At 40.7% G+C, this 18815-nt stretch overlaps 1 protein-coding gene across 6 annotated transcripts in view; it reads right to left on the minus strand.

Moving 5' to 3' along the window:
- Positions 1-18815, minus strand: part of OSBPL6 (oxysterol binding protein like 6) — a 310483-nt gene that overhangs the window by 9384 nt on the left and 282284 nt on the right. For all 6 annotated transcript variants that reach the window (XM_073646872.1, XM_073646869.1, XM_073646871.1 and 3 more), the window contains 6 exons: positions 18095-18232; positions 16755-16818; positions 14707-14785; positions 11213-11357; positions 5704-5848; positions 2649-2775 (listed from right to left, as the gene is read on the minus strand). In XM_073646872.1, coding sequence (XP_073502973.1) covers positions 2649-2775; positions 5704-5848; positions 11213-11357; positions 14707-14785; positions 16755-16818; positions 18095-18232 — 698 coding nt within the window. The remainder of the gene's footprint in view (positions 1-2648; positions 2776-5703; positions 5849-11212; positions 11358-14706; positions 14786-16754; positions 16819-18094; positions 18233-18815) is intronic.

Below are 18815 nucleotides of genomic sequence, written 5' to 3' on the forward strand. Positions count from 1 at the left end.
GAGGAATCCAGCCTTTTCCTCTTGACTGCATAGCAAAGCTGACTTGCTCTCCCAGGACCCTGCAGATCCTGTTCCCTCCCTATAACTAGCGATCACATGCACATGATCACTGGGTCCAGAGGATGAAGCACTGTCAGTGCTTCCTAATCTGTATACAAAAGCACTGGTTCAGTGTTGTGTACATAGGGATGGAGAAGATAAACATGGTAACAAACCACATTTACCTAATCTGTGAGGAGTGTGGCTGTGTCTGACAGTCGGTTCCCCACCCCACAGCTGCACAATCTCATGGATGGTCCTTACTCTGCACTGACATTTTAGAACATCACTGCAGAGCAAAGTGCAGACTGCCCTGACATATATAGTCTATGAGCACTCCACAAGAAGTTACAGTGGGTACGGAAAGTATTCAGACCCCTTTAAATTTTTCACTCTTTGTTTCATTGCAGCCATTTGGTAAATTCTAAAAAGTTAATTTTTTTTCTCATTAAAGTACACTCTGCAAAAAATCTTGACTGAAAAAAAAAACAGAAATGTAGAATTTTTTTCAAATTTATTAAAAAAGAAAAACTGAAATATCATGTGGTCATAAGTATTCAGACCCTTTGCTCAGTGTTGAGTAGAAGCACCCTTTTGAGCTAGTACAGCCATGAGTCTTCTTGGGAATGATGCAACAAGTTTCTCACCCCTGTACTTGTTGATCGTCTGCCATTCTTCCTTGCAGATCCTCTCCAGTTCCGTCTGGTTGAATGGTCGAACGTTGGTGGACAGCCATTTTCAGGTCTCTCCAGAGATGCTCAATTGGGTTTAGGTCAGGGCTCTGGCTGGGCCAGTCAGGAATGGTCACAGAGTTGTTCTAAAGCCACTCACTCCTTTGTTATTTTAGCTGTGCGCTTAGGGTCATTGTCTTGTTGGAAGGTGAACCTTCGGCCAAGTTTGAGGTCCAGAGCACTCTGGAAGAGGTTTTCATCCAGGATATCTCTGTACTTGGCTGCATTCATGTTTCCTTCAATTGCAACCAGTCGTCCTGTCCCTGCAGCTGAAAAACACCCCCATAGCATGATGCTGCCACCACCATGTTTCACTGTTAGGATTGTATGGGGCAGGTGATGAGCAGTGCCTGGTTTTCTCCACACATACCGCTTAGAATTATCACCAAAAAGTTCTATCTTCGTCTCATCAGACCAGAGAATCTTATTTCTCATAGTCTGGGAGTCCTTCATGTGTTTTTGAGCAAACTCTATGCGGGCTTTCATATGTCTTGCACTGAGGAGAGGCTTCCATCAGGCCATTCTGCCATAAAGGCCCGATTGGTGGAGGGCTGCGGTGATAGTTGACTTTCTGAAACTTTCTCCCATCTCCCTATTGCATCTCTGAAGCTCAGCCACAGTGATCTTGAGGTTCTTCTTTACCTCTTTCACCAAGGCTCTTCTCCCACGATTGCTCAGTTTGGCTTAATGGCCAGGTCTAGGAAGACTTCTGGTGGTCCCAAACTTCTTCCATTTAAGGATTATGGAGGCCACTGTGCTCTTAGGAACCTTGAGTAATGCAGAAATTCTTTTGTAACCTTGGCCAGATCTGTGCCTTGCCACAATTCTGTCTCTGAGCTCCTTGGGCAGTTCCTTTGAGCTCATGATTCTCATTTAGTCTGACATGCACTGTGAGCTGTGAGGTCTTACATAGACAGGTGTGTGCCTTTCCAAATCAAGTCCTATCAGTTTAATTAACCACAGCTGGACTTCAATGAAGGAGTAGAACCATCTCAAGGAGGATCACAAAGAAATGTACAGCATGTGACATAAATATGAGTGCCTGGCAAAGGGTCTAAATACTTATGACCATGTGATATTTCAGTTTTTCTTTTTTAATAAATTTCCAAAAATTTCTACATTTCTGTTTTTTTTCAGTCAAGATGGGGTGCAGAGTGTACTTTAATGAGAAAAAAATGAACTTTTTAGAATTTACCAAATGGCTGCAATGAAAGAAAGAGGGAAAAATTTAAAGGGGTCTGAATACTTTCCGAACCTACTGTAAGTATAGTGTCCTTTAAACCTAGAAACAGTCAACGCCCTCAGAGATAAAAACATTACTATGGCAGACAAAATAGATTGAATTAATTTAACATTTTTATTAGTGAATTTTCAACAGCAATGGGGACTGGTTGACAAAGTTTAACAATTCTTTTAAATGCAGCCTGTTACATCCTATTGAACCAATAACAACACTGCACAGTGGACTAAAACAGACATGGGAACGTATCTTTATGGTTGTTGAGAGAGGTCTATCTGCAGGGAAAACAAGCTTCTCTCATATAAACATCTATGAGGTTCCAAGTGTCCAGAGAGCAGACAACAGCCCGACAAGTTGTTAGATTCTCGGAGTCAAAGGGAGGAGGTGCAGGGCAAGAAGTGATTGAGCACAGGCTGAGATTAGGACTGCCCACTAGGCCCTTGAGACCTCATTTGCATATGTGATAAAAGTTTTCTTCTTGCAATTAGCCACAAAGTTATGTTTTTATTCCCCAATCTAGTGCTGTTATTAGTTTAATGTTCAGCATTTTAATTCACCTTTGATTTAATTTACATTTTGTCAGCAACTTAAAAGAAAAATCCTATGTTTATAGTAGAGTAAGTATAACAAATTATTGCCTCTGATCCGGCCTGAATCTTGCATCGGTCTTTGGAAGAAATTCCTTCATCACTGGATCCAGATCATTCAGCTCAATGGCAAATCTCGTGAAGCCGAAATAGAGTTCATAATTGGTTGGCATGGAACCTTGTAAAAAGTACAAAAAACATACAATATTTTACACATCAGTAAAGTCATGCATTATCTGACCCGTATCATTTCTATCTGGAATTTAGTCAGGTCCAGAAATAAAGCGAACTGTTTAAGGTTACAAATAAGATTTGGTTTTTTTTTTGTTTTTACAGAAACGTCGCTGTGTCTTAATCAAGTGAATGGTAAAGAGCTGCAATACCAGACACAGGACATGGACAAGACTTTTGCTGCCGATGTTCCGATCTTTGTTTCCTGCTATTCTCAGCTGGAGTTTTACCATTAACCTGTTTATTTCGAGAATTGAAAAAAATCGAAGGAAACCTGTAATGTTCTAAGACAATAAGAAGTCTTCATTATCGGGCGTAACAACTACAAGGCTCACTGGTTATTGTTGTAATTTTTTTTAATAGAACTCTATGTACCGCTGCTACATCTCAGAATAACGCAGGTGAATGGGGTAGCATTGCGAACCGTAGAGTACCGGGGTTGCGACAAGCAAAAAAAGTTGAAGATTTCTTTGCTTGCTGTAGCAGTAGCAAATAGCGGGACCTGTGTCGCGGCTAAAGTAGTCATGTCGCCTCAGCCTAAAAATGCCCAAGACTAGGAATTAGATTGCAATAATGGAGCGCCTTAATGACACGGCCTACTTGAGAAATTAATTTTCAATTCTGGCATGTGGCAATTTTCGTGGCAGTAATATTGGATTCTTTACCTATGAACAAGTTTCTAAGATTTGTTTTTGTGACACACTGTACTTTATGCTAATGATACATTTTGCTATGTTTTCAGTTTATTAAAAAAATAAAGTTTTAATGCTTTTGCCTCCAACAAATAGTCATGTCACACACAAAAAAGTTAATCTGTATTTACCATATTTCTCTTCTATGCAGACATGATTTTTGTCATACGTCCATTTATTTTTATGGGATATTTGACTATTTTTAATATTTTCAAAGAACTTGCAGAGATATTTTTTAAGGTACTGACTGATTCAACACTCAAGGGCTGTGAGGGACCTATACATTACAGTAGACACTCATCACAAAATTACCACATTTTAAAAAGTGCACCCCTTAAAGTATTCACAATAGTATTCCATAAGTTTTTCATACCACGATGGTATACACAATGGTTTACCATATATACTCGAGTATAAGCCGTCCCAAGTATAAGCCGAGGTACCTAATTTTACCACAAAAAAACTGGGAAAACTTATTGACTTGAGTATAAGCCTAGGGTGGGAAATGCAGCAGCTGCTGGTAAATTTCCTCATCCTGGTAAGCATTGCTCACTCATGCCCAATCCTGGTATGCATGGCTCCCTCATCCCCATCCTGGTATGCATGGCCCCCTCATCCCTAATCCTAGTATGCATGGCCCCTCAACCCCAATCCTGGTATGGATGGCCCCTCATCCCCTATCCTGGTATGCATGGCCCCCTCATCCCCATCCTGGTATGCATGCCCCCCCTGTCTTGGTATGTATGGCCCCCGCATCCCCAATCCTGGTATACATGGCCCCCCCATCCTCAATCCTGGCATGTATGGCACCCTTATCCCCAATCCTGGTATGTATGGCCCCCTCATCCCCAATACTGGTATGTATGGCACCCTCATCCTCAATCCTGGTATGTATGGCACCCTCATCCCCAATCCTGGTATGTATGGCCCCCCTCATCCTCAATCCTGGTATGCATGGCACCCCTCATCCCCAATCCTGGTATGTATGGCACCCTTATCCCCAATCTTGGTATGAATGGCCTTCTCATCCTCAATCCTGGTATGTATGGCCCCCTTATCCCCAATCCTGGTATGCATGGCACCCCTCATCCTCTATCCTGGTATGCATGGCACCCCCCCATCAGTGCACACATAAAAAAAATAAACACTTATACTCACCTTCCTCCCCTCTGCTCCAGCGCTGCGTCTTGTCTTCCAGCAGCTCATGTCAGCATCTGAGCAGCCCATGACGTCACAGCCATGCACCCTGAGATGCTGAGGTGAGCTGCCGGCATATTCACTCCGCACCACATCGGGACTATGTGCGTGGAGAGGAGCAAATATGCATTTTCTTTAGTAGCGGGCACTGTCAGCAGGAGCTGCGGCTCAGCGCTCCTCTGTGCCCGCTACGAAGGAGAATGAATATTCATTCTTTTCCATGCCCATGGGAGTGGAGAAGAGTGAATATTCATTTCCCTTTAGCAGCAGGGACATGTTGTAGCTGCAGCAGTGGCTATTGCGCGTGCCCCGCTCTTCCACCGCTGCAAACCCCCCACCACCACCACCACTATCCACCAACGGAATTTCTATATACTCAAGTATATACCCGAGTATAAGCCGAGGGGGGCTTTTTCAGCACAAAAAATGTGCTCAAAAAGTGGGCTTATACTCGAGTATATACGGTAATTCTTTTAATTGCATTTTTTGGGGAAGTTGTGATGAAAAAAAAGGCGATTCTGGCGTTTTGCTTCTTTTTTTCTTTACAGCGTCATCCGTACAGGTTAATTAATTTATATTTTCATAGATCAAAGTTTTATGGATGCAACAGTATCAAATGTTTAATTTTTTTATTTCTTTATTTTAGAACTGGGAGAAGCAAGGTGATTCAAACTTTTATATATTTATTTTATTTTTTTTACATTTTATTGAGTTTTACTTTATTTTTTGTCATCTTTGGGATTTTGACCGGTTTTCTGTGTACTGCAATACTTTGGCATTGCAGTATGTAGGAGAAATGATGATCTTTTAAGAAGCTCAGCTTGCGGCTGAGCTTTATTTGAGTGAAAACATGGAGGAGACATGAGCCTTCAGTAGGACATCAATAAAAGCTGTTCTGTCTTCACAAGAATGTGGTTATAAGTTATAGAAATACATCATTAATGCTACCAAACATTAATACAATTCCGATAGTGACTTAGTTATACCTGGTCTCCATATGCATTTTGCTGCTGGGGCATCACCACGATACAAGGCCTCATGCCACTTCCCAAAAAGTCGATGTACAACCTTTCCTTCTTGATCCATCACCACTCCATGAATCTCATTTACACTGGAGCTCCAATAATTTCCCTAGTAGAAACAAAAATTCTTATACATTGCAGAAAATACAGAGTTAACATATGCCCTGATTCATCAAAGTGACTACTATAGAATTCTGGTATAAAGCGATTCGAAAAACCAAAACATTTTTGCGCAACACTTGTGCGCTTATGTTGTGACTTTTGGTGTTTTTACTACAGTTTCACCCAACTCCGCCAAAATGCATGGAGCTGGGCCGGGATGGGGGAGTGACTCTATAGCTTGTCGAATTCATGATGAGCTGGGGAATTACTTATACCAGAAATCTTATTCCAGTAATTGACTGGAGTAAGGTTTATGGTGTGTCACACGTAGGCGCTCACCACTTGTCAGATGCACCTGATTCATTGGTAGGCGTGCACCCTTGACTCCACCATGCCTTCTTAAAACTGGTGTAAAAATCGCTGGTCTTGATGAATCGAGGCTATAGTTTCCTGAAATGTCTCAGCTTTTCCTCATTAGCACTGTTGCAATTTATACCTGACTAATTAAAAAATCTAATGTAAAAAAATCTCTGATCTCCCCTGACTGATTCTGCTGCTTTTTTTCTGTTGCTTATTTTGCTCTGCGTCACTCCATTGCAGAGATATTCACATTTGTTCCTTTTGGAGCGGAGTCTTTTCTAGGGACCTCCAGAAGTATGGTTGAAACACACATCAGGGTCTGAGGTGGAGGCTATTGTCTACACAGTCTATTATTCTTTTGGGTATGTCTGATTATAATGTATCATTATTTTTTTTTTTCACTATTGATTTTATTTTTCGTGCATTACATTGCACCAAATCTCTAACTATCTATCCTGCAGAATTGCAATGTAATTAACTTTGTGGGTATACAGTACAGACCAAAAGTTTGGACACACCTTCTCATTTAAAGATTTTTCTGTATTTTCATGACTATGAAAATTGTACATTCACACTGAAGGCATCAAAACTATGAATTAACACATGTGGAATTATATACTTAACAAAAAAGTGTGAAACAACTGAAAATATGTCTTATATTCTAGGTTCTTCAAAGTAGCCACCTTTTGCTTTGATGACTGCTTTGCACACTCTTGGCATTCTCTTGATGAGCTTCAAGACGTAGTCACCGGAAATGGTTTTCACTTCACAGGTGTGCCCTGTCAGGTTTAATAAGTGGGATTTCTTGCCTTATAAATGGGGTTGGGACCATCAGTTGTGTTGTGCAGAAGTCAGGTGGATACACAGCTGATAGTCCTACTGAATAGACTGTTAGAATTTGTATTATGGCAAGAAAAAAGCAGCTAAGTAAAGAAAAACGAGTGGCCATCATTACTTTAAGAAATGAAGGTCAGTCAGTCTGAAAAATTGGGCAAACTTTGAAAGTGTCCCCAAGTGCAGTTGCAAAAACCATCAAGCGCTACAAAGAAACTGGCTCACATGAGGACCGCCCCAGGAAAGGAAGACCAAGAGTCACCTCTGCTTCTGAGGATAAGTTTATCCGAGTCACCTGCCTCAGAAATCGCAGGTTAACAGCAGCTCAGATTAGAGACCAGGTCAATGCCATACAGAGTTCTAGCAGCAGACACATCTCTTCAACAACTGTTAAGAGGAGACTTTGTGCAGCAGGCCTTCATGGTAAAATAGCTGCTAGGAAACCACTGCTAAGGACAGGCAACAAGCAGAAGAGACTTGTTTGGGCTAAAGAACACAAGGAATGGACATTAGACCAGTGGAAATCTGTGCTTTGGTCTGATGAGTCCAAATTTGAGATCTTTGGTTCCAACCACCGTGTCTTTGTGCGACGCAGAAAAGGTGAACGGATGGACTCTACATGCCTGGTTCCCACCGTGAAGCATGGAGGAGGAGGTGTGATGGTGTGGGGGTGCTTTGCTGGTGACACTGTTGGGGATTTATTCAAAATTGAAGGCATACTGAACCAGCATGGCTACCACAGCATCTTGCAGCGGCATGCTATTCCATCCGGTTTGCGTTTAGTTGGACCATCATTTATTTTTCAACAGGACAATGACCCCAAACACACCTCCAGGCTGTGTAAGGGCTATTTGACCAACAAGGAGAGTGATGGGGTGCTACGCCAGATGACCTGGCCTCCACAGTCACCAGACCTGAACCCAATCGAGATGGTTTGGGGTGAGCTGGACCGCAGAGTGAACGCAAAAGGGCTAACAAGTGCTAAGCATCTCTGGGAACTCCTTCAAGATTGTTGGAAGACCATTTCCGGTGACTACCTCTTAAGAAATATTTTCAGTTGTTTCACACTTTTTTGTTAAGTATATAATTCCACATGTGCTAATTCATAGTTCACATGTGCTAATTCATAGTTTTGATGCCTTCAGTGTGAATGTACAATTTTCATAGTAATGAAAATACAGAAAAATCTTTAAATGAGAAGGTGTGTCCAAACTTTGTCTGTACTGTATATATATATAAATATATACACACACATACATATATATACATACATGCCTATGCATACTTGTTATCATTACTCCTTGGCAGTATTGTGCCATCTGGTGGCTACCCTTGTTATTGTAATTTTATTTTTGTTATTTTGTGTCGCTCACCGGCCTCCCCTTGCTTTCATTGTTTCTTAATTTTACTTAAATTTTATTTTTATTGTGTACTTGTGTATCTCAATAAAATATTTATTGTGTATATATGTATTTTGTCTGATGTTTGATTAAATTGGAGCAACACTTATAAGATATAATAGGCCTCTTCTGTGTGCTCTTATCTATATTGGAATTACTTTTTGGATTATAGGCTTCTTTCCTTCCTTCCCTCTCTCTCTTTTCTGGGGGCGTTTGCTTTCACCCCTCCCTCCCAGATGCTGCCAATCACAGCTCATCAGTCTAGCAGTCCCAGGGTCTTCTGCCAATCACAGCTATGCATCATCTGAGAGGGAGGAATGAAGGCACACGCCTCCAGAGAAGACTCTGAAGAAACGCCCAGTTGGACTGCAAGCAGAGATATCACATACTGCGCTCCAGAAGCAACAAATGTGAATATCTCTGCAATGAAGTAACGCAGCACAAAATAAAAAATAAAGCAGCAGAATCAGGGGAGATCAGGGTTTTTTAAAGTGAAGTTAACTTATTAATTTGGAGCAAGTGACAGGTCCTCTTTAATTTCAAAATAATTATGTATTGTAGGCTTCTTCAGTGTGGGCTCCTCATTTTAGTGAAGCATCTGTTAGGCAAACAAGAGCTAGATTTGGGTGAGTGGGAATTGTTAACAATGTATGCGATTTGCAGTTTACTGTCTGGACATCACTGAACAGATTCACTGGACTTATTCTTTCCAAATGAAACTTAAATGGTTTGTTTCTTAAAGACAACCTCTGTTCATTTGCCCTACCAGTGCATATACAGTGGGGGAAAAAGTATTTAGTCAGCCACTAATTGTGCAAGTTAACCCACTTAAAAAGATGAGAGAGGCCTGTAATTGACATCATAGGTAGACCTCAACTATGAGAGACAAAATGAGAAAACGAATCCTGAAAATCACACTGTCTGATTTGGAAAGAAATTTTTTTTTCAAATTTTGGTGGAAAATAAGTATTTGGTCAGTTACATAAGTTCATCTCAATACTTTGTTATATATCCTTTGTTGGCAATGACCGAGGTCAAACGTTTTCTGTAAGTCTTCACAAGGTTGGCACACACTGTTGCTGGTATGTTGGCCCATTCCTCCATGCAGATCTCCTCTAGAGCAGTGATGTTTTCGGGCTGTCGCTGGGCAACACGGACTTTCAACTCCCTCCAAAGGTTTTCTATAGGGTTTAGATCTGGAGACTGGCTAGGCCACTCCAGGACCTTGAAATGCTTCTTACCAAGCCACTCCTTCGTTGCCCTGGCGGTGTGATTGGGATCATTGTCATGCTGAAAGTCCCAGCCACGTTTCATCTTCAATGCCCTTGCTGATGGAAGGAGGTTTGCACTGAAAAATCTCACAATACATGGCCCCATTCATTTTTTTATGTACACGGATCAGTCGTCCTGGTCCCTTGGCAGAGAAACAGCCCCAAAGCATGATGTTGCCACCCCCATGCTTCACAGTAGGTATGGTGTTCTTTGGATGCAAATCAGCATTCTTTCTCCTCCAAACACGCCGAGTTGTGTTTCTACCAAACAGTTCTACTTTGGTTTCATCTGACCATATAACATTCTCCCAATACTCTTCTGAATCATCCAAATGCTCTCTAGCAAACTTCAGACGGACCCGGACATGTAATAGCTTAAGTAGGGGGACAAGTCTGGCACTGCAGGATCTGAGTCCCTGGCGACGTAGTGTGTTACTGATGGTAGCCTGTGTAACGTTGGTCCCAGCTCTCTGCAGGTCATTCACTAGGTCCCCCAGTGTGGTTCTGGGATTTTTGCTCACCATTCTTGAGATCATTTTGATCCCACGGGGTGAGATCTTGTATGGAGCCCCAGATTGAGGGAGATTATCAATGGTCTTGTATGTCTTACATTTTTTAATTATTGCTCCCACAGTTGATTTCTTCACACCAAGCTGCTCGCCTATTGCAGATTCAGTCTTCCCAGCCTGGTGCAGGGCTGCAATTTTGTTTCTGGTGTCCTTCGACAGCTCTTTTGTCTTCACCATAGTGCAGTTTGGAGTGTGACTGTTTGAGGTTGCGGACAGGTGTCTTTTATACCGATAACAATTCAAGCAGGTGCCAGTACTACAGGTAATGAGGGGAGGACAGAATAGCCTCTTAAAGTAGAAGTTACAGGTCTGTGAAAGCCAGAAATCTTGCTTCTTTGTAATTGACCAAATACTTATTTTCCACCAAAATTTGAAAAAAAATTCTTTCCAAATCAGACAATGTGATTTTCAGGCTTTGTTTTCTCATTCTGTCTCTCATAGTTGAGTTCTACCTATGATGTCAATTACAGGCCTCTCTCATCTTTTTAAGTGGGAGAACTTGCACAATTGGTGGCTGACTAAATACTTTTTTCCCCACTGTACAGTCTTCACAAAAGAGGTTCCTCCACTCTAGACCCCCCTCCAGACTAGAATGGAGGACATCTCTGTAACAGAGGTTCCCGTTCTTGCAGACTTTAACCATTCATGTAATTTCCCATGAAGTGGTGACTGGGGGGAATATCTGACTTTTCTGGATCCAGACCCGAAAAAATACTGCTTATTGTAATACCATTTTTTTTTTACTTTGGCCAAAAACAGGAGCATGATGTGGTTCTAATTATGACTGCTCCTCTCCTTACACAACATAATTCCATTGGGATCTACGTCAATTTATTAAAATATACCATATATATAACCCCTCTAGTTATACAGTATCACTACAAACAGATGTAGAGTACAAATATTTTAGCAATTTAATGTAAAGTAACCTCCATACCTTGATGAATGTCATCTTACACGTAGAAGTGCCGCTCTTTGTGTTCCGAATGGTGATCTCCCCGTAATGTTCAATCCATCTTCTACCACTGAGGATGTTGTGTATGCAGGTTGTCACTTTATTCCAGACATAGCAGTCTCCATACCTACAAATAAAACCCAGAAAGTAAAGGTCTATTTCACCAATAACGAATAATGATTATTATTACTTTATTGTCCTGCTGGTCACACAAGACAATACAGGAGCAATTATCCATGTCCAATCAAGCTTCCGACTAATGAACTGTTTTATGACCAGGCTCAGAATCTGACAAATGTGGGCATATAATATTTGTCCATGCACATTTCCAAGTCTAGAAATAACATTTGTGTCATTCGAATTCTGCTTCCTGATATCAGCACATGATGGTCATATAGAGGCGGTGCGCACCTGTGTCATATGATGGCACTGGAAGAGGGCAGTCCAGAGGTTTCCTGGCCGACACGGGGGGAACTGAAGATGGTACAGGAGAGTAAGCATTTTTTCTAATCATAGATGGCCCATTTTATATAGTTATAGAAAAACTTGGTAACTTCCAATATTATTATTTCCAGTATAGGTACCATACATTATCCCATTCATCTATGTGAAACAATGTAAGTCACATTTGCTGATTCTCCTGAAATCTCCAGGAGGCTCAAGGAAAAAAGGGGGGCCTCCTAAAAGAAAAAATGGCAAATCTCGACAAAGCCTCAGGAAATCTAATTTCCAGAAGGTTTCTTGCACATGTCTCACGACAGCATCCAATCGCACATTCAGGTGTAGGAAACGGGGTGTGAGGGTTCTGGGAAACTGGTCAGGAAGGGTTGTGGTGTCTAAATGAGTCATGTCTATGGCTAAAATTGATGCTGGATCCACAAGCATTCATCTCCCAGAACAACAGCTGGAAAAGTTGGCAAGAATGGTGTAAACGGGCAATGAATCTTGTATAACCTGTATTCTTCTTTGGGATCGTTCTATAATGGATTGTTGGATATGCCAAAGGTATAATAGACAGATTGCTTCTGCCGGTTGCATCTTTAGATCTCTCAGCCAGGTATAGTAATGGTCCAGTTACTCTGCTCAATTAATGTGAACAAGCTTGATTAACGATAATTGTGTGGTCTTTGCAGGCTGCTGATCACCCGACGAAAGAGCAAAATGCTCGTTGGTCGGGTGAAATGATCTTTTGGTTTGCACAAATGATCATCATTCTTGGCAACGCATCATCCTATGTCAACAGGACAGTAACAGATCTGTATAAGGTATCCCGGGCTTTGCTTCCTTCATCTCGGTCTGCTGCCCTATGCTGTGCTGCGCGTCGGGTTTGCAGGTTGCCCAGCTTGACTCAGTGACGTCATCTCCATAATCCTATTTAAGGCCTAATGGGACATACACAACTGTGTCTTAGGGTTGAATCTCAAGACTTTCTGCTGATGTACTCCACTGCTCCCAAGTTTCCGGAGTGTGCCAAGTCCTCGCTTCTTGCTTGCCGCATCTACGCCCGGGATCTGTGTGCCCACCTGGACTTGAGGCTTAGAAGAGCCACCTCACCGGATGATCCTGAAGAATGACTCGCACTACCTACCAAGAACAATGGCATCCTACGCTCACTGAACCAACCTCTACTGTTCGTTCAGTGCGCATAGCCGGGTTGGCCAGTTATTAAATGACCGCCGATCTATAAATATTTACCGATCGGCAGACGTTCCACGATGGAAAATCATTGGGTGTAAGTGCTCCTTAAGTTATATGTGGCTGGCTGCTGAATAGGTAATCACTCCTAACTTCCTGCTAGTAAGACGGGACAATGGTGGCTGAGTTGAGCTGGGGCTGGAACTGAAAAGGGGGAACTGTGGCCGACATTGCTTCAGTGCAGTATGAACTGTGTCAGGACTTATCATTGCTGCCAATAACCAAAAGGAAATCACTGGGAGAGGTGACAAAGCAGCCCGGTTCATCTCTCCAGCAGATTTACTGCGCATCTGAATGTCACCAGCTGGGAAGATAATTAGGAAGGTGGAGATTAGCAGTAATTAGCGCTGGTGAGCCGCCTCAGCTTGTTGTACTCCGCACATTGAGGAAATCTATCATGTAAATATTTTTAGTCTGCAAAAGGGAAATTAATGATCTTGTGATGCAGCTTGTTACTATACAACATGACTCAAAGTAGCGCAAACCCTTCCTACTAATCATAGAATATAACGCACCTGTATAATGAGGTCGAACCCGAGAATGTGGCTATAGAACATCTCACATACCGCCCTGTTTAATGGACTCACAGGATCCAAAAATGCATTACCCACCGGATTAGGGCAGATTGACAGATCAGTGTCAGTGTTAAAGAAATGGATCAATTTTTTTCTCAGGTGTCATCCTAATTCCTGAAGACCTGTGCTTTCTTCCAAGCCCAAAAAACCCTTGTAAACCTTCATATTCAAGTTTATCTGAGCAACAGATCCACAAGACACGGATGCAAAATGGAAGCAAATCGGAAGCCTTACAATTTGCACCCGTGACTCCCAGATTCTCATAGATCTGAATGACCGAGTCTAATCCGCTAATGGGATAAGAATGGGACCTGCTCCGAGTCTCAAGGATCTCAGTCTTGGATCCGAGATTTTAATGGACTTGTGAATAAATCCATTCCACTTTATAGGTCCAAGCAAAAAAACGGACAGCACTCGGACCTGTCACATGGATGTGTGAATGTAGCTATAGATAGAGCTTAGGTGGATAGATAGACAGACAGATATATATGGGATAGATAGATAGGTAGATAGATAGATAGATAGATATGAGATAGATGGATAGATAGATAGATAGATAGAAGTGAGAGATAGATAGATAGATAGATAGATATGAGATAGATAGATGGATAGATAGATAGATGATAGATATGAGATCGATAGATAGATAGATAGATAGATAGATAGATAGATAGATAGATAGATAGATAGAGGATATGGGATAGATAGAGAATATGGGATAGATAGATAGATAGATAGATAGATAGATAGATAGATATGAAATAGATAGATATATAGATAGATAGATAGACAGATAGATAGATAGATAGACAGACAGATAGATAGATAGATAGATATGAGATAGATAGATATATAGATAGATAGACAGATAGATAGATAGACAGACAGACAGATAGATAGATAGATAGATAGATAGATAGATATGAGATCGATAGATAGATAGATAGATAGATAGATAGATGATAGATAGCTGATAGATGTGGGATAGATAGATAGATAGATAGATAGATAGATAGATAGATAGATAGATAGATAGATAGATAGATAGATAGAGAACAGAAAATTAGAACAGCACACAAGTAACACAAAAGTGGTGGGTTCAAGGCCTCCCAAGCAAAATATCCCATTTTGCAAAATACATAAAGATGAAAAAAGCAGGCAGCACTCCAATAATACAAAATACAAAGTAGACAGATAGTAACTCACTTTGGAAGGGTAACATTCACTGTTCCAAAAGGCAATATTTCCATGGATTTTCCCCAAAATTTATTTTTCCATCTCACATCTGAAAATCAAACTACACATTAATAAATCATTAAAGATGAATATCTCATTCTGAAAAACTTTGCAAAAGTAAAATAAGACAAAATATAAAACCTATCTCACATATATATAATTAGGAAAAGTAGACAAAAAATCATGTCTAATGATCTAGTGACAATACTTCTCACCTTGTAAGAAAGAGAGACTAAACTCTAGTGTAGTGGCTCTCCACTGTCTCACTACAGTGACAGCTGTGTGAGCTGAGCTGGATGAAACCACTGTGTTGTGGGAGACGAAGAGGGGCAGCATGTAAACGCAGGGGAGATCTGTGCTGCTGCATTGTGTCAGCGAGGATATAGTTGTGTAAGAAGAGATGTAAGCAGCAGGGCGAGGCTAGAAACAGCAGCAGGAAAATCCTGTCACAGACTTCTGTGTGTTCTGGGAAATATTAATGTCATCTGTCATTTGTTATGCTTTTTTCTTAACCAATATTTTCTATGCGTATTAATTTCAAAATATACTGGAGTCCCTCAAAATGGAGCAAATGTAAGTGAATTTTTGTATTTTTTTGCACAGTCCAGAATTTTAAATCTGCATACTCTATGCCTTATTAGAGAATATAATTTGGCCATATTACCCCAAAGGAAATCAATAGAGACAGTTAAATAACAGATGGCATTAGTATTTTTTTTCTTTCTTCTAAGCAATAGGGAAAAGATATTGATACACCAAAGGATAGAAATATAAAAATGTGGATGGAAATCCTTGTAAGCAAAACAGATCTAATGGACAAAATAAGGACCCAAGTTCATGTCTGTATTAGGATCTACATTTTTGTAATATTTTATCAGAATTTATTTCCTTTAAATCACTAATAAAGAGGATGTCCACATCTGGTGGACATTTTTTTTACTTAAATGAATGTATTTGGGGCTAAAAATCATTTTATTTTGGTTTCATTAAAGATTTTACACCTCTTGGCTTTTACAGGTTGTTGTGCAAATTCTACTTTGATGTGGTCTGTGGTGATAAATCATCTGAGAGGCGCTCAGATAAAGACTGATAAAAGAGTTAAATAGTCTACTGATTAATTCTCAGTTATCCCATTCTGCAGCCAACAATAGACAGTGTAAGTCCGGGGTCACACTGCTGTATGTTCTCTGAGGCGAGGGAATCTGGCTGATTATGCTATTGGCACTAGGCTCAAACTCTGTCAAATCGGTGGTAAGTGGCCATCACAGCACCTTATGTAATGATTGCTAGTGGAGACGTGGAAGGAGTGTGATGCTGGCAAGGAGATCAGGGCATTGTAAGGGCAGGAGCAGACAAGCATTATTATTGGTCCAAATGCGATCCAACAAAACATCGGATCGCACTCGGGCCAATGTTAGTCTATGGCACCGGACACATGTTTGATTGTTTTCTCAGACAGAGTTTGTTCAAGGAGAAAAATCACAGCATGTCCGTGTTTGATCTGATATTCAGATCGTGCTCGGTCATGCAAGCCAATGAGTGCGTGGAAATCATCAGACTGTACTCGGAGGAGTCCAGTCAGATTTCCGAGCACTGACACAATGGAGAAGATGGGGACATTTTGTTCTCCATCTTCTCCTCAGTGTGCTCCGATTCTCTCATCCAAGAGAATCAAATCAGACTATGCTCGGATCAGAGTTTAAGCAGAGTGTCATTTGCGTAATCGGCCCAATTCTATATGGCCATCTGCATGACCCTTAGGATCAAATCTGATAAACTGGTAATCAAATTCACATGCATTTGCCAGCCTAAATGTACAGATAATGTACTTTTTTCTTTAATTTAATATCATATAAGTTGGAGATGCTGGCAGGGGTCAGGACCCTGGATAGTCACTGCAAAGACGTCAAGTGGAAGAGTGGAATGAAATCAAGAACTGGAATGAATTATTATAAAAGTCTTGAACACCAAAAAAATTATGTTACTGTTCACAAATAGTAACTCATGGCCACTATTACCTTGCCAAAAGACAAAATTCTTCGACTCACAGTGACAGGCAGAAATTGGGGGGTGATGGCTAACCTGAAAAGAAAAAAAACAAAACAAAAAGAAAAAACAAGTTTTACAACACAACATCTGAAATGAACTGATTTATTGACGTCACTTTTCTTTTTTATTCGTTTTGGTATTTGCGCCAAATTGTTAAAAATGGAGCACATTGCTGTTCATAAATTTGGTGCAAAACTCCAAAATGTTCTTTATTTTGGTCTTTAACCAATTCTTGCCAATTTTCAACACAAAAAAGTCGTAAATCCTTTGAAAAGTTGCAAACATGCGCCAAATTGAAAACTCCTCCAGAAACCTTACTCCAGGCGGGTGGCAGAAGTGAGATTTGCCAAAAAAACAAAACGACATTTGGTAAATGTGTCTAATACATTTGGGTTAGCAAAGTTGCCAAGGAAAAATAGAAAAAGAATTGGGGTCATTTACTAAAAATATCTAAAAAAACCTCAATAGATGTCATGTATCAAGTGTTACCCAACATATTGGAGTAAATATGTTAAAAAATATTGGTTACTCTATTCCCAAAACAGCGCCACTCCTGCCCACAGGCTAAGGGAGTTATTGCAGATCCATTTACCTCAATAGAGCTAAGCAGCAATACCTTACACATATCTATTTCTGGAAGAAAGCAGCCAAGTTTAATCCCATAAAATATCCTTTATCATGCAAAAGTGGAGAGGCACAATTTATTTATAGAGATTGGATTTTCTCCACTCGAGAGTTTTTAAGAAATTAAATCCAATCACCCAAGCAATCATAAAAATAAATCTTATAAATGCTAGGAGGAAAACGAGAAATTTATTTTCGGAAAAGAAAACGACTTGTTAAGAATCGTCATATATTTAACTCTGATTATATTATATTGTACAAATTCAATCTGTGAAGAATAACTCAAAAGGAATTATTAAAATGCAGAGAGGTTTTCTCTGGAGTCTTTAACATTTTATTGTAGTTTATTCTTAATGTTAGATACAAATTCGTAGTCAATTTCGGCTCTTGGATGACAATGTGCTCTGTATGTCTGGGGATACATGGTGATTTAGTCCGTGTCGCACGTCAAAAGATATGAGTATTGCTATGCACCGCAATGAAAGTGAAGGTGGAAGTTGCAATGTCCGCTACTCATGCATGTAGCAATAAGTCCAGAAAATTTGGATTTGTTGCAAGTTCCAGAATAGCTACATGAGCACATTCACATTAATTATGGTACAAGGGCCAAAGTCCCACGTATTCTTAGTCTGAACAAAAAAAAAAGTTCTAACTGTTATAGTCCACTGTCACTGATCAAATTCACCTGTTCTGAAAAAAATCGAAATCCTTTGTCCTCTCTTATACATTCATATGTCTCACCAAGCACAGGGTTGAAAGGCTTGCTCCCAGCTCGGTAATACGTGGCGGCATATCCTGAGACTGCAAATGCAGCAATGAGGGCCTGAAAGAGAAAAGTAGGAGCTCCATTTACTCTGATATAAAGTTCTAACCATAAGTAACCATCAAAGGACTACACTCCTCTACACTAAGATTGCAACACCAAGAAAGAAAAGTCGTGGAATTATGGAAATTGTTATGATCTGCAACAAGTACTAAGGAATGATAGGGGAAAGCTGTCTCTACAGTAAGACTAAGCTGAATCCCTACGATGTAGCGGGCTGCCTGTTCCAAGCGAACAGACCCGCATTAGTCCTCGGCTAGTCTGAATGAAGACCTATAGCATAAGGGGAGGGGTCCCTAAAAGAACTAAGGACTGGGACAAAAATGAGACACCTCCTAAACAGAGAAGTTGTTGCAGAACACAAAAAGACAAACAGACAAAAAGGTACTAGAGGTCCCAGAAGGACCAAACGAACTGACAGAGAAAGGCACAGAAGCACCTGGCTAGAGAAACAGTCAAACACTGAAGTCCAGCACAGCCAGGAGGGCGGAGCTGGAATATAAAGGCAGGTGGTCACGTGACCGCAAAACACAAGATGGAAAAAACAAACAGGAGGGTTCTAACAGAAATCACAGGATGGTGA

Source organism: Phyllobates terribilis, unplaced genomic scaffold (genome assembly GCF_046119375.1).
Source record: "Phyllobates terribilis strain yellow unplaced genomic scaffold, ASM4611937v1 Scaffold_9__5_contigs__length_417890890, whole genome shotgun sequence".
NCBI classification, from domain to species: Eukaryota; Metazoa; Chordata; class Amphibia; order Anura; family Dendrobatidae; genus Phyllobates; species Phyllobates terribilis.